The 17,888-nt window shown below is 35.3% G+C and overlaps 1 protein-coding gene across 1 annotated transcript in view; it reads right to left on the bottom strand.

Annotated features, from left to right (window-relative positions):
- LOC150098133 (NBAS subunit of NRZ tethering complex-like) overlaps positions 1-17,888 on the bottom strand; it is a 1,063,858-nt gene that overhangs the window by 61,593 nt on the left and 984,377 nt on the right. The window contains exon 56 of the mRNA XM_090406267.1: positions 8,879-9,005. Coding sequence (XP_090262393.1) covers positions 8,879-9,005 — 127 coding nt within the window. The remainder of the gene's footprint in view (positions 1-8,878; positions 9,006-17,888) is intronic.

The raw sequence follows: 17,888 nt of genomic DNA, 5'->3' as shown, positions 1-17,888 counted from the left end.
AGAGACAAATGTAAGAAAGCAAAACAATGTGTAAAACTAGCTAAACAAAAGTCATGGGAGGACTTTGGCAAGAACATAGAAAATAAATATCAAGAAGGTGGTAAAATATTCTGGAGGTTGTTGAAGAAGCTTAAGAATGGAGGAAAGAGTGCTGTAAAAGGAATTAGAGATGATAAAGGTGACATGAAAACTGGAGAAAAAGATATCCTTGAAGTATGGAGTAATTACTTTGAAAAACTGCTAAATGAAACTAGCAGTGTTGACAGCACAGTGATAAAAAAACACTGATCAGGCATGCAGTCAGAAATGCATACCCATACTTGAAGTAGAAAAAGCCATCAAAGGCTTGAAATATGGAAAGGCAGCAGAATAGATGATATTTGACCAGAAATGCTGAAGTATAGTGGTATAAAAGTCTTACAGTGGCTGCACTGCATAGTTCAGAGGGACGAATTCCTGATGATTGGAGTAGAGCTGAAATAGTAAAAGTAATATAAAAAGGGATATAAAACTAAATGTGAGAATTACAGAGGTATTTCCCTACTGAGTGTTCCTGGCAGGATCTATGCAAGTATACTTGAGAAACGGTTGAGAAGAATTATGGAAGAAAAGCTTGGTGGATTCAGGCAATATAGAGGCTGTCAGGATCAGATCTTCACTTTACGACAAATAATTGAGAATGCATGGGAATATAACAAAGACCTGTATTTAAGTTTTGTCGATTTGGAAAAGGCATATGACAAGGTGCCAAGAGAGAAGCTATTCAATACGCTGCAGTTATATGGTGTCAATGGGGCATTATATCAAGCAATACTTTGTCTTTATTTGAGTTGTGAGTCAGCAGTTAGAATTGAAGTACAGGAAGATGGTTTAATGTTAAATCTGGTGTGAGACAAGGATGTACATTATACCCTCTGTTATTCATTATCTATATGGATCATATTATGAAGGAATGTGGTATTAAACCTGATATCAGAATTGGAGATGTTAATGTCAGCTCTTTGCTTTATGTGGACGATGTTATACTTCTAAATAAATCCGCTACAAGTTTGCAAGATTCCCTGACTAAATTGAATAACTGTTGTAATAGATATGGTATGAAGGTCAGTCAGCATTAAAAAGACAAAGACAATGAAAATAGGTAAAATTGTTGAAAATGTCAACTGTGTTGTGAAAGGGGGAACCTGTGGAACAAGTAAAACATTTCAGCTACTTAGGCACGATTTTTACTGTAGATGGTAAATTACATATAGAAATAGACAACAGAATCAGCAAAGCTAGTATGGTGAGAAGTCAATTGAACAAATTCATATGGAATAAGAGAGAAATTAGTCGGAACACTAAATTAGCTGTATACAAGACAGTGTTCAAACCAGTTTTAACTTATGGATCTGAGAGCTCGGTCAGAGTTTTTAAAACACTTGACCAAAGACTAGAGACCGCAGATATGAGAGGCCTGAGAAATATTAGAGGCGTGAACAGATGGATTCAATGGCAATATCATATTAAAAACAAGGATATTAGGAAAGAACTTGACATTGTCAGCATCCAGGAATGCGTTAGCAGAGCTAATCTCAGGTGGTATGGTCACTTAAACAGAATGGGTAAGGAAAGATTAGCAAAACAAGTGTTCTCTGCCAGGTTGGCAGCAAAACGACCCAGAGGAAGACCAAGATATAGGTGGGTTGATACGGTACAAAGTGCCATAGACGATAGAAATATAAGATCTGATAATGTTGGAGTCTTGACAAGTAACAGACTGATTTGGAGGAAAATTGTAGATAGGAAGTTAGTAATGATGTAAATTTTTCATGTAGTAGTATCATATCCTGTACACCCCTTGAGGGTACATGTCAGGAATTTGATGATGATGATGATGATGACTATTTTTGATCTAACATGATCTTGACCTTCAAATGCCATGACTTTTGTTTCCTTTTGTGAAATTTTTAAATTGTATTTTTGCCTTATTTTGTTTTATTCATAAACTGATTTTTAAAAGTCATCTTCAGTGTCTTGTAAAGTTATCTGATTTTCTGCATACAGCATTGTATTGGTAGCAGTTCTCCTGGTTAACCAAATACCTTATTTTATTGTAGTTTTCCATACTTTTAACAATCTGGTCATTATATATATTGAATAGACATCTTTGTCTAATACATTGATTAATTTAAATCTCTTCTGCTAATTTATTACCTAATATATAAAAATACATTTATGCTATACCCTTAATACCAGAGAGTGGTTTATTCAGGAGTGGAGTCAAAAAGACGTCTTGTGACTAGTGGAGTGCCGCAGGGCTCTGTTCTTGGACCACTGCTTTTCAATTTGTTCATCAATGATATTGGAAAGGATTTGAGAGGAAGTGTTCACTTGTTTGCTGATGATGCAAAATTGGGTAGAGCAATTGTGAGTGCACAGGATGTCAAAATTTTACAGGATGATTTGGATAGTTTGGAGGACTGGGCTAGGAAAAATGGATGTCAGTTTAATGTGGCAAAGTGTAAGGTTATGCACTTTGGGGTGAAAAGAACAGCAGCAGTAGCAGTATATCGCATTGGTGGAACCGTACTCCAGGAGATTGATGAGGCCAGGGATTTGGGAGTGCTGGTGGATAGGGAGTTGAAGTTTACGGGGCACATTGCAAAAGTGACTAAAACAGCTCACCAAATCACTTGGCTTATGAAAAATACTTTAACATGCAGAGACAAACAAGTTGTTGTTCCTCTGTATCGAGCCTTGATAAGACCCCACCTGGACTTCTGTGCCCAGTTATGGGCACCAGGGTTTCTTCGTGATGGGGAGGAAGTGGAGAGGGTCCAGAGACGAGTGACCAAGATGATAGCAGGACTGTGGAATGAACCTTATGAGAATAGGTTGAGGATTTGTGGGTTGCAGAAATTGGACGATAGGCGAAGGAGGGGTGATATGATTGAGACATTCAAATTACTGAAGGGTTTTTATAAGATTGATCCAGAAGATATTTTTGAAAATATGACTGGTGGTGGGAGGACTAGGGGCCATGCATGGAAGCTGGGCAAGAGCGTGGTTGACAAGGGTGTTAGAGCTAGGTTTTTTACTTGGAGAGTGGTGAATGAGTGGAATAAGCTTCCAGAGTCTGTTGTGGGTGCTACGACCGTGAATGAATTCAAGGCAAGATATGATAGATACTGTGTGAATGCTGAATAGTTGTTCCAGACATGATGTTAGGGCCTCCCTCGATGAGTCTGTTGACTCCTTGGAGTTTCCCGGAACAATAATAATAATAATAATAATAATAATTATATAAACTTTGTATAATACGTACAAAATGTATTGGATATCCTTGTTTTTTTTTTTTGTTTTTTTTCATTATATTTCATAATTTTTCTCTGTGACTTAATGAAAAGCTTTCTCATAATCTATAAATACCAGCCAAACGAGTCTCTAAATTAAATTCTCATTTTTTTTTTTTAATAATTTGTTTTAATACAAATATTGTCTATATATGATCTTCCATGTCTGAAATAATTTTGTTCTGTGAGTAGATTGTTTACAATATTTCTAAGTCTTTTATTCAGGATTTTACTGTAAATCTTGTAACCTATATTTAACTCTCTGACATCATAAACACACTGTGAACATTCATTGGTGTCGTTCCTTAGCATTATTAACACGGTGAGTGCATTTCTGTATTTGCTGGTAGCATCACTAATGCTCCAAGCACATTTCCGTAAACCTTTTTGTTTTGCAATCGTTATAACCAGACTAGGTGCATTTATAATTTAGTTTTCTTGCTCGCACATAGACATCTATCGTTCATTGTGAGAAAAGAAATTTGTGTACTTTGTTTGAAACGAAAGTAAGAAGGATGCATGTGGTGTAAAAAAATGGCTTTCACATTGAGTTTGCAAAAGTGCAAAACATCTGCCACATTATTTGCAAGAGATTCTGATAGTGATGAAGACAGTTGTGGTTTTTCCCAAGCTAGGAGATGGCTATATACCAGCTGGATCAGTATGTTTATGTCATCCTCGCTTTTCTTTTATGGGAACACCTGGTATTTCCCAAGATATCCCTGCAAGTAATTGCTCATTGGAATTATTTGAATTATATTTTGATGAAGATAAAATGAACATTATAGTTGAGGAAATGAAAAAGAAAGTTACGCAGTTCATTGCAGCTACAAAAGATTTTTCTCGTTTTTTTTTGGAAAGACAGACAGCAGTGAACTGAAGGTGTTTTAGCATTACTACTGCTTCAAGGCATAGTTCAGAAATCAGAAATAAAATGGTACTGGTCTAAAAAAAAGGTTGATCGAGATCCCATTTTCTACAGAAGTGAGATCTGAATGTAGGTATTCCTTGATAATGAAATTTTTACTCTTTGCTAAAAGGATTCTGATTATCCCAATCCAAAACTTAAAAAAAAAAAATAGTTGTTTTTTTTCCGACTCTCTCAAAAAGAAGTTCCAGGAAGTTTATACACACCAGAAGAAGATATTTGTGTGGATGAAAGCCTTATTTTATACAACGATCGACTTAGTTGGAAACAGTACATGTCGCTGAAGCACTCTTGTTTTGGTTTAGAATGTTTTGAAGAAGCACTCTTGTTTTGGTTTAGAATGTTTTGAACTAATGCTTCTTTTGGTACACAACTTTTTTTACCTTAGCAGGGCATTAGAGGGCATATTGCTTAGAGGGCATATTGCAAAAGTAGACAGGGTAGCTCACAGGATTACTTGGAAGAAGCAGATATAAAGGACTTATCATTCCTCTTTATAAAGCCTTAATACAACCACATTTGGATTATTGTGTCTAAATTTTGTCACCTAGGTTTCTTGGGGATGAGGAAGTGGTGGATAGGATTCATACGCGAGTCCAATATTGTGAGTTGTCTGGGAAATGTTTCCTAAGAGGACAGATTAAGGGTTTGTAGATTGCAAAAGTTGGTTGAAGGCAAAAAAAGAGGAGAAGGATATGATAGAAACATTTAAGTTACTTTTAAGGATTTTATAGGATTGATGCACAGGAAATGTTTCAGCACTTGGCAAGAGAGAGCAGAACAAGAGGTCATACCTGGAAGTTGGGTAAGAGTGTGTGATTAGCAAAAGGCATGAGGACTAGATTTTTCTCTCAGAGAGTGGTGAATGAATGGGACTGGTTGTATGGGTCTGTTGTAAGTGCTTTGTCTATTAATGGTTTCAAGGAGAGGTATGACATTTTTTGATGATAGTCTTAGGACTCCACAGAGGTGCCTGTGTAATAATAATAATAATGACAGTATCATAACCCTTCTGGTGATAATAATGTTATTTTATTGCTATGCAAGTATTTTAAGGCAAGTATTTCCTTAGGTGGAATGTTGCGCTTAAAAGTTTGAATTTTGGAGGATTTATCCTGTTCCCTAGAGAGCACTTTCTTAAGGACAGTTCCTCTTCATTTACAATTTGAATTATAACAACAGCAACAACAACTGAATTAGCTGTTGTGCATATACCACATTTGTAATTTGTGCTCTGAAGATGTTAGCTGGAAATCCAGTGGAATATTAGTAAGTTCAATTAGTTATCTACTCTCTTTTTTTATTCTTTCCTCTTTACATCACTTTCACTCATTGTTCTGCAATTTTTAGTAAATTAATTTGCTATAAGGCCAAATACCTACCTTCCCATGAGGATAATGCAAATGATGAATCAAGTAGGAAAATTACATACTGGCTCGTCCGTCGTCCAGCATAAAAAGGACGCATCCTGGACTTAGGCAGAGGGTCTAGGTCAAAAAATATGCTACCGTCTCCACTAGCTACAATGAGTCTACCTACAGTGCACAGTGATAGAAGGATATTAGTAGGAACATATAACTGCAGATCTCTACAGGATGATGATAGATTGGAAGAACTGATGAAGGAATTGGACCATATAAAATGGGATGTTGTGGGCCTTTCAGAGATAAGAAGGAAAGAAGAAACTCTCATGCGATTAAAAGATGGACATCTACTCTACCATTGTGAATGTGACAGAAACTCAACTGGTGGTGTAGGATTCCTAATAAATAAAACAATAAAGGAAAATGTCCTGTTTATTAATAAAATAACACCAAGAATAGCTGAACTAAGTCTCTTCATAAATAAAAGATACCAACTGAAAATTATACAAATATACGGACCATCCAGATGAAGAGATAGAAGATTTCTATGAAACATTAGAATCCACATTAAATAATTCTAAAGAATTCTATATAATTATAATGGGTGACTTTAATGCCAGGATTGGAAGCAGAGATGACCATCTGAACTCCATCAGTAAATTTGGATTTGGACAGAGGAATGAAAGAGGAGAAAGACTTATTGAATTCACATAAGAAAATAACCTCTTTATTATGAACAGTTTTTCAAGAAGAAAATCAACAGAAAATGGCCTTGGAGAAGCCTAAATGGACAAACTTACAATGAAATAGAAACTTTAGTTTACTATTACTAAAATTTTACAATTCGACGTTTCGACCTTTATGTTAAGGTCATCTTCTGGAGCGTACAAATATACACAGGAAACAAGCTATACCACAATCATACTGGTTCGTTAAAGACACTGACTAACCGCTACCACAATTGTTGGCCTGACCTCTGGTGGGAAAAAAAAAAAAAAAGAATTCATTTTGATCCGAATGCATTTTTTCCAAAAATGCATTCGGATCACCGTGCAAGCCTAAAAGAAAGGTTACAATGAAATAGACTTCATCCTCTCCAATAGAAGATATATAATAAATAATACTGAAGTGCTTAATAGATTTAATACAGGAAGTGACCACAGCCTAGTAAGGGAAAAAGTATGGCTCAACAAAAAATGGGAACGGAATAAGCTCATAAGAAAAAAGTCCAATTTAGTGAATCTACAAAACCTCTACCACAATAAAAGCTACTATAGAGAATCACTCAAAAATGAACTAAAAAAATTAAACACAGCTACTACCATCGATGATGCTAATGAAATCTTAACAAAATCTATCTTGAATTGTGCACTAGAAATAGGAGGTGTAAAAAAGGCACCAAAGAGAGGAAAAACTAAGACAGGAACCTTAGATCTGATGAAGAAAAGAAAAGATGAATGACACCAATAAAATAGAACATGTGGAAATTTGTAAAACTAGACGTAAAAGGATGAAACATGAAATTAGATCATATAATACTAGGAAAATTAAAGAAACAATAGGAAACAATAGTAATATGAAGGTCCTAAGACAAACATTATCAGTTGGAACAAAGGAAATAGTTGCTGTAAGAGGAAAAAATGGTGAACTTATAAAAAATAGAGATGCAATAATCAAAAGAATTCAGGAATTTTATACTGAACTCTATGAAGACAAAGACCGAGACATCCAAGAATCATCTATGGATAACTCCAGCGAGGAAGAACACGATGCCCCTGAGATCTTACAAGGTGAAGTGGAAATGGCACTGTGGGAAATGAAGAATAGAAAGGCCCCAGGAGAAGATGAAATTATGGTAGACTTCTTAAAACTGGGAGGAAGCCTTGTTATCAAACAGCTGACTAAACTCTTTAATAAATGCCTAACAGAGAAACAGAGAAAAATTCCAAAAACATTGGAACAATTCACACCTGATATTAATTTTTAAAAAGGGCAATAAGGAAGAAATTAAAAACTACAGACCTATAAGCCTACTCGCCACCATATATAAAGTCTTCACAAAAATTATAAATAATAGAATAAAATCTTAACTAGAGGGAATGCAATCCTGTGAACAAGCTGGATTTAGAAAAAATTACAATACTTTGGACCATATTCACACATTAAGACAGCTCATTGAAAAATCAACCGAATACAATAAACCCTTATGTCTGGCCTATATAGACTACGAAAAAGCATGTTTCAGTTAAAATATCTGCAACACTAAAAGCACCTGAAACCCAGGGAACTGAAAAACCATATATTGAAACACTAAAACATATTTACAATAATGCAACTTCTGTAATTAAATTATATAAAAACAGTGAAAAGTTCTCAATACAAAAAGGCATCCGGCAAGGTAACACCATATCTCCCAATTATTTATAGCTGCACTAGAGGGAAATCTTTAAAAGCCTTGATTGGGAAACAAAAGGAATAAACATATATGGAGAAAGGCTGCATCATTTGAAATTTGCAGATGATATTGTCCTAATAGCAGATAATCTTGAAGATCTGGAAGAAAGGATAAATAAGCTAAATGACGCCTTCAAAGTAACTGGATTAAAAATAAATAGAGAAAAAACAAAAATAATGATGAATAAATACATAAACCATAGAACTGTCAAAGTTGAAAGCCATAAAATAGAACAAGTTACTTCATATGTATATTTGGGCCAACTGTTATCCTTTGAGAATTGCCAAAGAAAAGAAATTGAATGAAGAATTCACCTTGGATGGATGGCTTATGAGAAAATGAGAGACATATTCAGAAGTGACATCCCTATGAGTCTAAAAAGGAAAGCTTTTGACAAGTGTATACTTCCTGTCCTAACATATGGAGGAGAAACATGGACTTTAAAGATAGAGATAGGAAGACAAATATTTGGATAATCTAAAATACATTAAACAGGCTAAGTGGAGATGGGGTGGCCATATTGCCAGATGCAGTGACGGGAGATGGACTAGAAAAACAACAGAGCGGAGACTAATGGATGGAGAAAGACAAAGAGGAAGAGCGAGAAGAAGGTTGAGGGATGAATTGGAACAAATTGCAGGAGTGAGATGGATGGGAGAGGCAGAAAACTCAGTGGTCTGCAAAATCACAGGGGAGACCTTCATCCAGCAGTGGACAGAACCAAAAGGTTGAAGAAGAATTTGGCTTGAATTAATTGTAAAAATTTATTTTAAAAGAGGATAATGGGGAATGTTACCTGTAGGTTTAGGGCTTCACTTCTCAGAGCTTTATCAAGTAAGGAAATCATTTCATTTAAACCATTACCATCAAATAATTTGCATAAGGCACACAGCAATACTGTCCATACATTGGTCTCTGGTTCGCTAAATATGAGAGAAAGAATAATAGTGAATTCAGCAATTATTTATTAATTCTGTATTTAGAATGAACTGTAACTGCTTTAGATAAAAGAGAATTATTAGCAATATTAAAAGTTACAGAAGTAAAATCAATTCATCAAATAAAAAAGCTCAAATTACAAAAGAGAATAATTGATGAAGAATTTTGTACAGCAATATTAATATCTATTTATTTAAATTTATTTTAATAGCAGCATATTTCTGGATTATCCTATGCTCTTTAACTAAGGGATAGCTTTAGTAGATGTGAAAGAAAGGGATGAAAACATCCATTTCTTTCACCTGTCTTGATGATCTTGCTATCCCTGAGATCCCCACTATTCTTACTTCTTTACCTTCTGACATTTCTGTGTGCTTCATCAATACATGCACATCTTCGCAGTACTTGGTTTCTTAGCTGTGGCATTCTGGTTCCCTAAGCACCTATTCTAAAAAAAATTTAATAAAAAAGGGCAAGAATATCAATCCAAGAACTGCTATGCCTCGAGAGAAGGCCTATTCATTTTCCTTTTTTTCCATTTTCCACTGTCATCTCATTCCCTAGAGCAGTGGTCGGCAACCTTTTTAATACGAAGGGCGCAATACTGCGGGCACCATGACACTCGCGGGAGCTGTGTTGCCGACTCTTCCAGATTTAAATAATTAAACTTAAAATTACAATTGGCATGAATGGTTTTGAAATGTCTTTCTATATTACTTTTTTTTTTTTTTTTTAGAAATAGCCACACTATTATTGCATAATAAATAAATACGTTTGCCATTATGAGTGATAAAGCAAGGCGCTCACATCTGATATGACAGATACATGCTAATTGTTAACATGCATATTCTTTTTGTATTAATTTTTTATTTTTATTGTATTTTATATTCATTCATATGTGACAAAAATATGTTGTAAAAGTGAGGTAAATAAAATGTTAAAATTTGAAATCTCATTTTTCTTAAAAACAACTAACTAATCATAGAATTTCTAAGCCTGCAATGAGAGAAAAAATGCCTGTGTCATGAGCCATCTGTAATTTTCAAATTTTATATTGCGCTCTTCATATTTAAAAGGTTGCTGATCTCTGCAAGATGTGCTTTACATTTATGGAAAATACTAAGGAAAGAGGTCTGGAGCTTGCTCCACCTTCACTAAGAGTTGCTCATAAGGCACTACTTATGCTTGCATCCACTGAAACTTTTAGTTTCTATATATTCAGCACAAAACTCTTGTAGTTTCTATATTCGGCACGAAGCTCTTGTAGTTTCTATATTCGGCTATGAAATAATGTTGGATTCAATATTCACTTAATTTGTACCATCATGTATTATATTTGCAGTGTTTTTTCTTTATGTTTTCTTGCATTTTAGCACATACTAGTAATGAATGTATCTCTCAGACATAGTGCGATCTACGCTGCAAAATTACTGCTGCAAGCTCCAAAGAAGTTTACAATAGTATCTCTGAGGGCACACTAAAAATTCACTGTGGGTGCCACGGCGCCCGCGGGCACTGGTTGTAGACCTCTGCCCTAGAGTATTAATTTGCGTCTTTTTTCCTTTCATTTAATTTTCAATTCTATTTTCCAACACTACAGCCCATATGCTTCCATGCTATCTGACATCTTTCCTTCCATGTTAGGCTCAAAAGCCTGTCATGTTCAAGTAACTGCATTTCTCACAAACCTGGTTAATGCCTGTGATAAGGCAGTTGCTGTTATTCTGATTTCTGTGGCACATTAGCATCTGTGGCAATAAAGCAGCATGTCAAAAGATTAAAAAAAAATGTAACAAATATCTACATATAAGTAAATAAGTTAAAATTGGCATATGTGATGTGTTGTATAAAGATTAAGTTTTCATAAAAATTTGAAAACACCAAGTGTATATTCCCTTGGAAGGGAAGGATCTTCACAATGCATGGGGATAATCAAGGAATATCTGGAAGAAGCAATATCACACTGTATACCCAAGGTCAGAGGGTAAATCAGGTAGGCATTAGATGGATGAGTACTATCATTAAGCATGAGCTGCAAACAAAGCAAATGTTATAGAGTATATAAGGAGAAAGGTGACCAGCTAACTCATGAACAGTTACAAGGATCAGACAAAAAAGGTAACCAGCATGGTAAGGGAGCCAAAATCAGATCACGAGGAGAAATAAGCCAAAGAGGCAAGAGGAAATCCCAAAGAGTTTTTACATTATGTGGTAAATAGGAGGAAGAATAACTATGAATGATAACTTTAATGAATGCAGAGTCCGTGCGGTTAGCCTAGTGGCTATGCGCTTCACAACCATATGCCTGGGGAAGGAGTGTCCTGGGTTCGATTCCCGTCACTGATGTGAGGAGCTTAAGGATCTTCCTCAGCCATAGCCAAGTTAGCCGGTCTTGGGTGTGGACAGCAGAGTTTTCCCCCAGTTTATCTGGGGTTTTTCATCCCACAAGCAGGCAAACTGGCCCCATAAACACACGAATCTACAGCCATAAATACTTACCCCTCCATGAGGGGGGCTTAACTTGCCCCAATAGGGATGGGGGAGAAAAAGGAGGAAACTCCATATGAATAAATAAATAAATGAATGCAGATGGTAGAGCAGTAACACAGGCAGATGAAATTGATAAGCTACTGAGTGATCATTTTGCAAGGATATATCATCCAAGTGAAGATACTGTTATTATGACAGAGGTGATAGGGACTGATGTGAGAACAGAGGTTAATAAACAGGTACTTAGGATATTGAAGAATGTGATGATTGTAAATACAGCTGTGGGATTGGATGCGATATCAGCTCGCATTTTAAGAGAATGTGCAGGGGGAACTGGCAATGTTTTGACTAGGCTGCTTAATTTAAGTCTCAGCTCTGACAAAGTTCAAAGAGAGTGGAAGGAGGGAAAATAATTCCTTTGCATAAAAGAGTCTGTGGTAGCAAATTATAGACCAATTAGTATCTCAGGATTGGTGATAAAAGTACTGGAAAAGTTGGTGAAAAAGAGAATTCAATTATGGGTGGGTAAGAACATGATACTCTATGAAGGATGGCATGGCTTTGAGAAGGGGCAGTCATGCTTTAGTAATATACTAAAATTTTATAACATAGTGACAACTGAGAAATGGCTACACAATGATACCGATGGATTTCAGCAAAAGGCATTTGGCAAGATACCACATGGAGCTCTGTTATGCAAACTGCAAGAAATGGTGATGTATAGGAAACTGGCAATATGGATAAAAGGGTGGCTCATGAACAGATACCAAAAAGGATGATATGGATAAGAAGAATCCAGGAGAAGGCAGGTACCCAGTGGAGTGCCACAGGGCTCCATGCTTGGATGACTGCTGTATAATTTATACATAAATAATATAGGAAATAATCTGAAGAGAGAGAGAGATTCAGTGGTTTCATGATGATGATGCAAAGTTGGGTAGGTGAATAATTAATCAAGGTGATGTAGAGAGCTTGCAGGATGATATAAATGGGCTGGCAATATGGCAAAACATAATGAATGTCAGTTTAATGTGGAAAAGTTTAAAGGTTATGCATTTTGGGATACAAAGATTATAAGCAGTGTATCACACTGAGGGAACTGTACTTCAGGAAACAGATGAAGCAAGGGATTTGGGAATAGTAGTAGATAGAAAGCTGATGTTTACTGGGAATATTGCTAAAGTAGCCAGGGTAGATCACAGGATTACTTGGTTATTGAAGAACACACTAACAAGCAGAGATAAGGGAGTTATCATTCCTCTTAATAAAGCTTTAATACAACTACATCTGGATTACTATGCTCAGGTCTGGTCAACTGGGGATAAGGAGGTTGTGGAGAGGATCCAGAGGCAAGTGGTCTCCAGAACTCCCTATGAGGACAGATTGAGGGGGCTTGTGAATTGCAAAAGTTGGTTGATAGGTAAAAAAGGGGGAAGGAGATATGATTCAAGAAATCCATTCCATTCATTTCCCACGCTCTAAGTGAAAAATCTAGTCCTCATGCCTTTACCAACCATGCTCTTACCCAACTTCCAGGGATGACCTCTTGGCCTATCCCCCCCCCCCCCCAGCCAAGTGCTGAAACAATTCCTTTGCATTAATCCTATAAAAACATTTAAGTTACTTAAAGGCTTAAGTAACTTAAGTTACTCAAAGCACTCACAACTGTTCTCAATTGCGAATGCTTTGTCTGTTTCAAGGAGAGGTATGACAGATATTGTGTTGACAGCTTGGGTCTCCCATGATGTGTCTCAGTTATTCCATGAAGGTGACTATGCAATAGTAACAATAATAATCATATATATATGATGTGTCAGATAAAATCCGCATAAGTGTATAAGGCTTGGCTAGTTTACTAGCAGTGATAAAATAATGACTATTCTCGTTAATATAATGAAGGTCAATTAAAATGTATATTGCAACCATTATACATATTTAATTAATTGCCTTCACTCAAAGCCACAGTATTCTCACAAGCAGATACGTCATCACCCCTCACAACAGGAAGGTGTGCATAAGAAGACTATGGTCCATACACAGATGATATCCATCTCATAATGGATATCATCTGGTTCTACAGCTATTTAACCTCCCAACCGGCTGGTGTGGATGATATAGTCAGCTCTCCCTAGCTTTTTTCATGGATCAAAACTTTGTCGGCATTCTACCTTTTATCATGCCATTACCTTCCTCCGCCATTAATCTCCTTACGGCTATTCTATAGCCATTAGTGGATTAACTGTTGCTGAGTGATCTTTGTGTCCCCCTGTCTTTACGTCTATTGTGTTGCTTAGAATTTCATTTACTGTCCTAAGTTATTTGACCTTTCTTGCCTCTAAAATGATTTATTGTGTCTCTTCCCAAAAAATTTAAACAAATTTCACATATGCGAAAGAAATCAATCCTGAAATGACCACTGACCAGCTTTTGCAATGAATCTATTTAGTGATAGTAAATTTGGTGTATTTTATTCTACAAATCAGTGCACCGGAAGAGTTGCACTGATTGTTCTTTCACTTTACGTATAATAATTGAATACTTTTTTTTCGAATTTCAGAATTTTCAGAATGTTTGCTTTAAAAATATTATGTCAAATATTAATATTTTTACATAATATTTATTGAAATAAATATGTCCTTTTGCTTTCGTTTCTAGCCAAATGGATCATCACATTTCAGTTTTAGAAACGATTTTTTTTTTGTTATTCATAAAGACAAAATTAAAAAAAAATGTTAAAATGCTAAATTGCATTACTCGGTTTCCGATTGTGTCTTTTTGGTATCAAAAATTTATATTCAATGATATTTTAGCAGTGATTCTTTGCCTTCATCTTTTATTTATTTATTTATTTGTATTATGCATATTACGATAATATCTAATGCATATCCTCGTAGATATGTTGAAAATATGTGAAAAATATCATGTACAGAATGATTCAAAATTTTTGCTCATTTTGAAGATTTTCTAATGCCCCCCCCCCCCCAACCTCCTTATTCTCTCCTGGAACTGAATTGCATAACTACTCTAAATTTCTGTACAGGTTTGAAAGCTTTTCTAGACATCATTCAAAATCAATTACTTCATTTTACCATTTTGACAAGATATACGGCAATCAGATTGTACCGTGAAACTTCTAATTCTGTTCTATTTATTTGCAATCTAAAACCAGCTGTTCTACTGTCCACTGAAATTATGTGAAATTTTAGAAATAATATGCTATATTTTCACCATGCAAAATTGTTTATATGCATGCCACACAAAAGAAAGTTCAGCAGTATTATTTTTGTTTGTTTTTCTTTAAAAAAATCTAAATATTACTTCTGCTGCTGGAAGCAATTTCTGAAATAATTTACGTCTTATAAATACTTGGTAATATCCTCTTAGCTGGAGGAAAAGTTGAAGGCTTATTACTCTCAGTGCTATTGAGAAAAAAAGGGAGAACACTGAAGTCGCACTAAAGTGCCTCAGGCTGTGGTGCAGCATATGTCAAGAATGTCTTGTTTCCTTTTCGATTGTTGATTACCTATATCCTAACAGAAATACTGACATTTCGTTTACATGCTTATACATTATTTATGCCAAAATAATTGCTTAATTTATAATGATCAGTTTCACTTATATTATCAAAAATTAGAAATTAAATCATACAATTATCTTGAAAAAGAGGATTTGAATTATTTTCAAAGAAAAGGTGCATATGCGTTTCATAATCTTCTTTTTTTGGGGGGGGGGGGAGGTATAGACCTAATCAATCTGCGGATATTTCAGATATTTATTTCATAAATCGTTCGCAAGACAGCTGTTACAAACGTAAATCACTTGGGGAACATACCCATTCCTTTTAGTGTAAAATAGTAGCAAAGGTTCAGTTACTTTAGATATGTAATCTAGAAGAAAATGTTATGTCTGCTGAGATTAGAATCTTACGTGAATAATTTTTCTGACATGATTTCTCTATTCGTTATAATGTAACCAATTTCCAGATTTTTTCCCTCATGCAGACTCCATGTTATATGCAGTGATTTCTTCTTTGTACTACAAGAAAAAAAAATCAGATAACAGAAGAAAAATATGTAGTATTTTCTTTTCCACTGGCTGAATTTACAATGTTCTTTCTTTGTGTTTTGAAGAGAAAGTGCAAATTACTTTTTTCTTACTATTTTTGCCATTATAACATCTCATATAATTATAAGAGTGACATTTTACTGTTTTTCTCCCACACGAGGAACAGAAATAAGGTAGTAATAATATTGTTGATTATGTCAAACTTCATTGTAGCAGAAATTTTTATTACAAAACTTTGTAATATATATCTCCGAAACAAGAAATTTGGAGGTTCTATAAACAGGTGGGCTGAAACATATCCAGATTTAGTTGGATGTCTATAGACGTCCTAGCTTTGAAAGGTTAACAATGAAGCAAACAGCTTTCAGTTCTTTCTTGAACAGTCTGTTATAATCTTCCAAAAAGTTTGAAGCAAACCAAATTTGATATGTTTTCTGCTTTGCTTTATAAGGCCAGGAATCCAGGGACATAACAGGATAATGATAGTGTTTTTGGAAGACTCACTTCAAGAGTATGTGCAATTGCTTTTGGATGAACAATTGTTTATCCGTTTTCCAGGATCAAAGCAGGGAGAGTGAAATACCTAATCTTTATTTTCTGGATTTTGTCTCAAACCTCTATTTTATTTCTTGATTTGATGACCAATGGAAGATGTAAACTGAACCTGATAGTAAATACATCATGCTCACGTTCAAGCACTCTTACACAAGCAACCATTTATACTATTATGATATCCATGATGGAATATATGATTGCCCATGTAAGAGAGGAAATATCAGAGAAAATGGCTGTCCCATAGATGTTATCCTCTGCTTTCCATTTAAACAGTAGGAAGCATGATGGTGAACAAAACCATTAGCAATACCTCTGATGTTAGATCGTGTTCTACCTCATGGAATACTCTGAACATTTAAGTCCCCCATTAAGAGAGTAAGGACAGCAACTGCATTATAAGGCCATCAAGTCATCCTGAGAAATACCTGTACTAGGTAGTAGACAGATGCAGCATACAGTAATAAGAGATCCCAATAAGATTCAAATGGTGAATGGATGACAGTTTTTCCATGGAGAAGTCCGTCGCCTATCATGTCCTTGCAGATAATAGTGGCATAAGATCAAGCAGAATCCTTATCATGTTGAAATATGATTCTTACAGAATAGAAGAATGCTAGCTTGCGATTCTGCAATTTCATCCATGTTATGGCAGAATCCTCAACTCTGAGCCATTTGTCAGTTTTTTAAGGATTTGGTTAGATCAAAATTGGGTTTTTCTTTTTTAGGAAAAATCGTGGATGGCTAGTGTCCATCTTTTCCTCCTCATGAATAATATCTAAGATGTTGGAAGTTCTATTCTATCCAGGGCACTAAGAATTTTAAGTTTTTATTGTCTCCTTTAAAGGGGAGGAGGCATTCATCCCATATATTAATGGATTGTCTTTTATTTTTTGGAATGGATGATCCATTATTTTATAAACTAGGAGTTTTGACTTTAGTGGAATTGTTTCTGATGTATTTTAATTAGTGAGACCATATTTTATTTATTTCTGATTTGCTCTATGGAGAGATTGTAAATAAATCATACTATTCAGGGATGATGAAATTGTGAGAAGGTTGGACAGTGTTAATGTCTTCATTTGAACTTTCTTTACTGTTGCCTTCTCAATGTAAGAGATTTTTTTTACTAGATATCTTTGTTGTAGCATTATATTTCCTCTTCACCTCCTGATACAGTATGCTCTACTTGTTCTTTATCTTTTGAATCTCCTTTTTGTCCTTCCACTTTTGGCATACTCAGGAACATCCTGGATGTTTTCCCTTACAATTACATGTATTTAGGTGTGCTGCATTCGTAGTCTTTATGTACTTCACTATCACAGTGAGCACAGACAGCAGAACCATGACAGACACAGCTGTATTTCTGACATTTGAAACACTTAATGGATTCAGGATATAGAAGCTAACAAAGCAACTGAGGTAACCTGCTTTCACTGATGATGGGAGTTTCAGGTGTTAAATGTAAGGATGATATCAGTGGTTGGTACTAGAATACCATTCTTACATATGATAATTTTTTCTTATGGCTACTTGAACTTTTAATTCAGAACAAGTCTCCTTACAAGGAATGTTGAGGAGGCCCTACTGTAATGTTACTTCTGGAGAAAAGTTCAGAGTTCTGTGGGGATTATGACTGATATTCCCCCGCAAGTGATGCTTCATAGAGTGGTTCCAATTCTTTCTGAAAGAATGTTTAAATGTCTCCTGAACAGAGGCTTTTTTTTCACTGTTGGGAAATCCTGTCAACTCTTCCAAGC

This window comes from Typopeltis vanoorti, chromosome 16 (assembly GCF_054136105.1).
Source record: "Typopeltis vanoorti isolate ZY-2024b chromosome 16, IOZ_Tvanoo_1.0, whole genome shotgun sequence".
NCBI classification, from domain to species: domain Eukaryota; kingdom Metazoa; phylum Arthropoda; class Arachnida; order Uropygi; family Thelyphonidae; genus Typopeltis; species Typopeltis vanoorti.
Note: the sequence above shows the minus strand (reverse complement) of the source record. Positions and strands in the feature narration are given on the sequence as shown.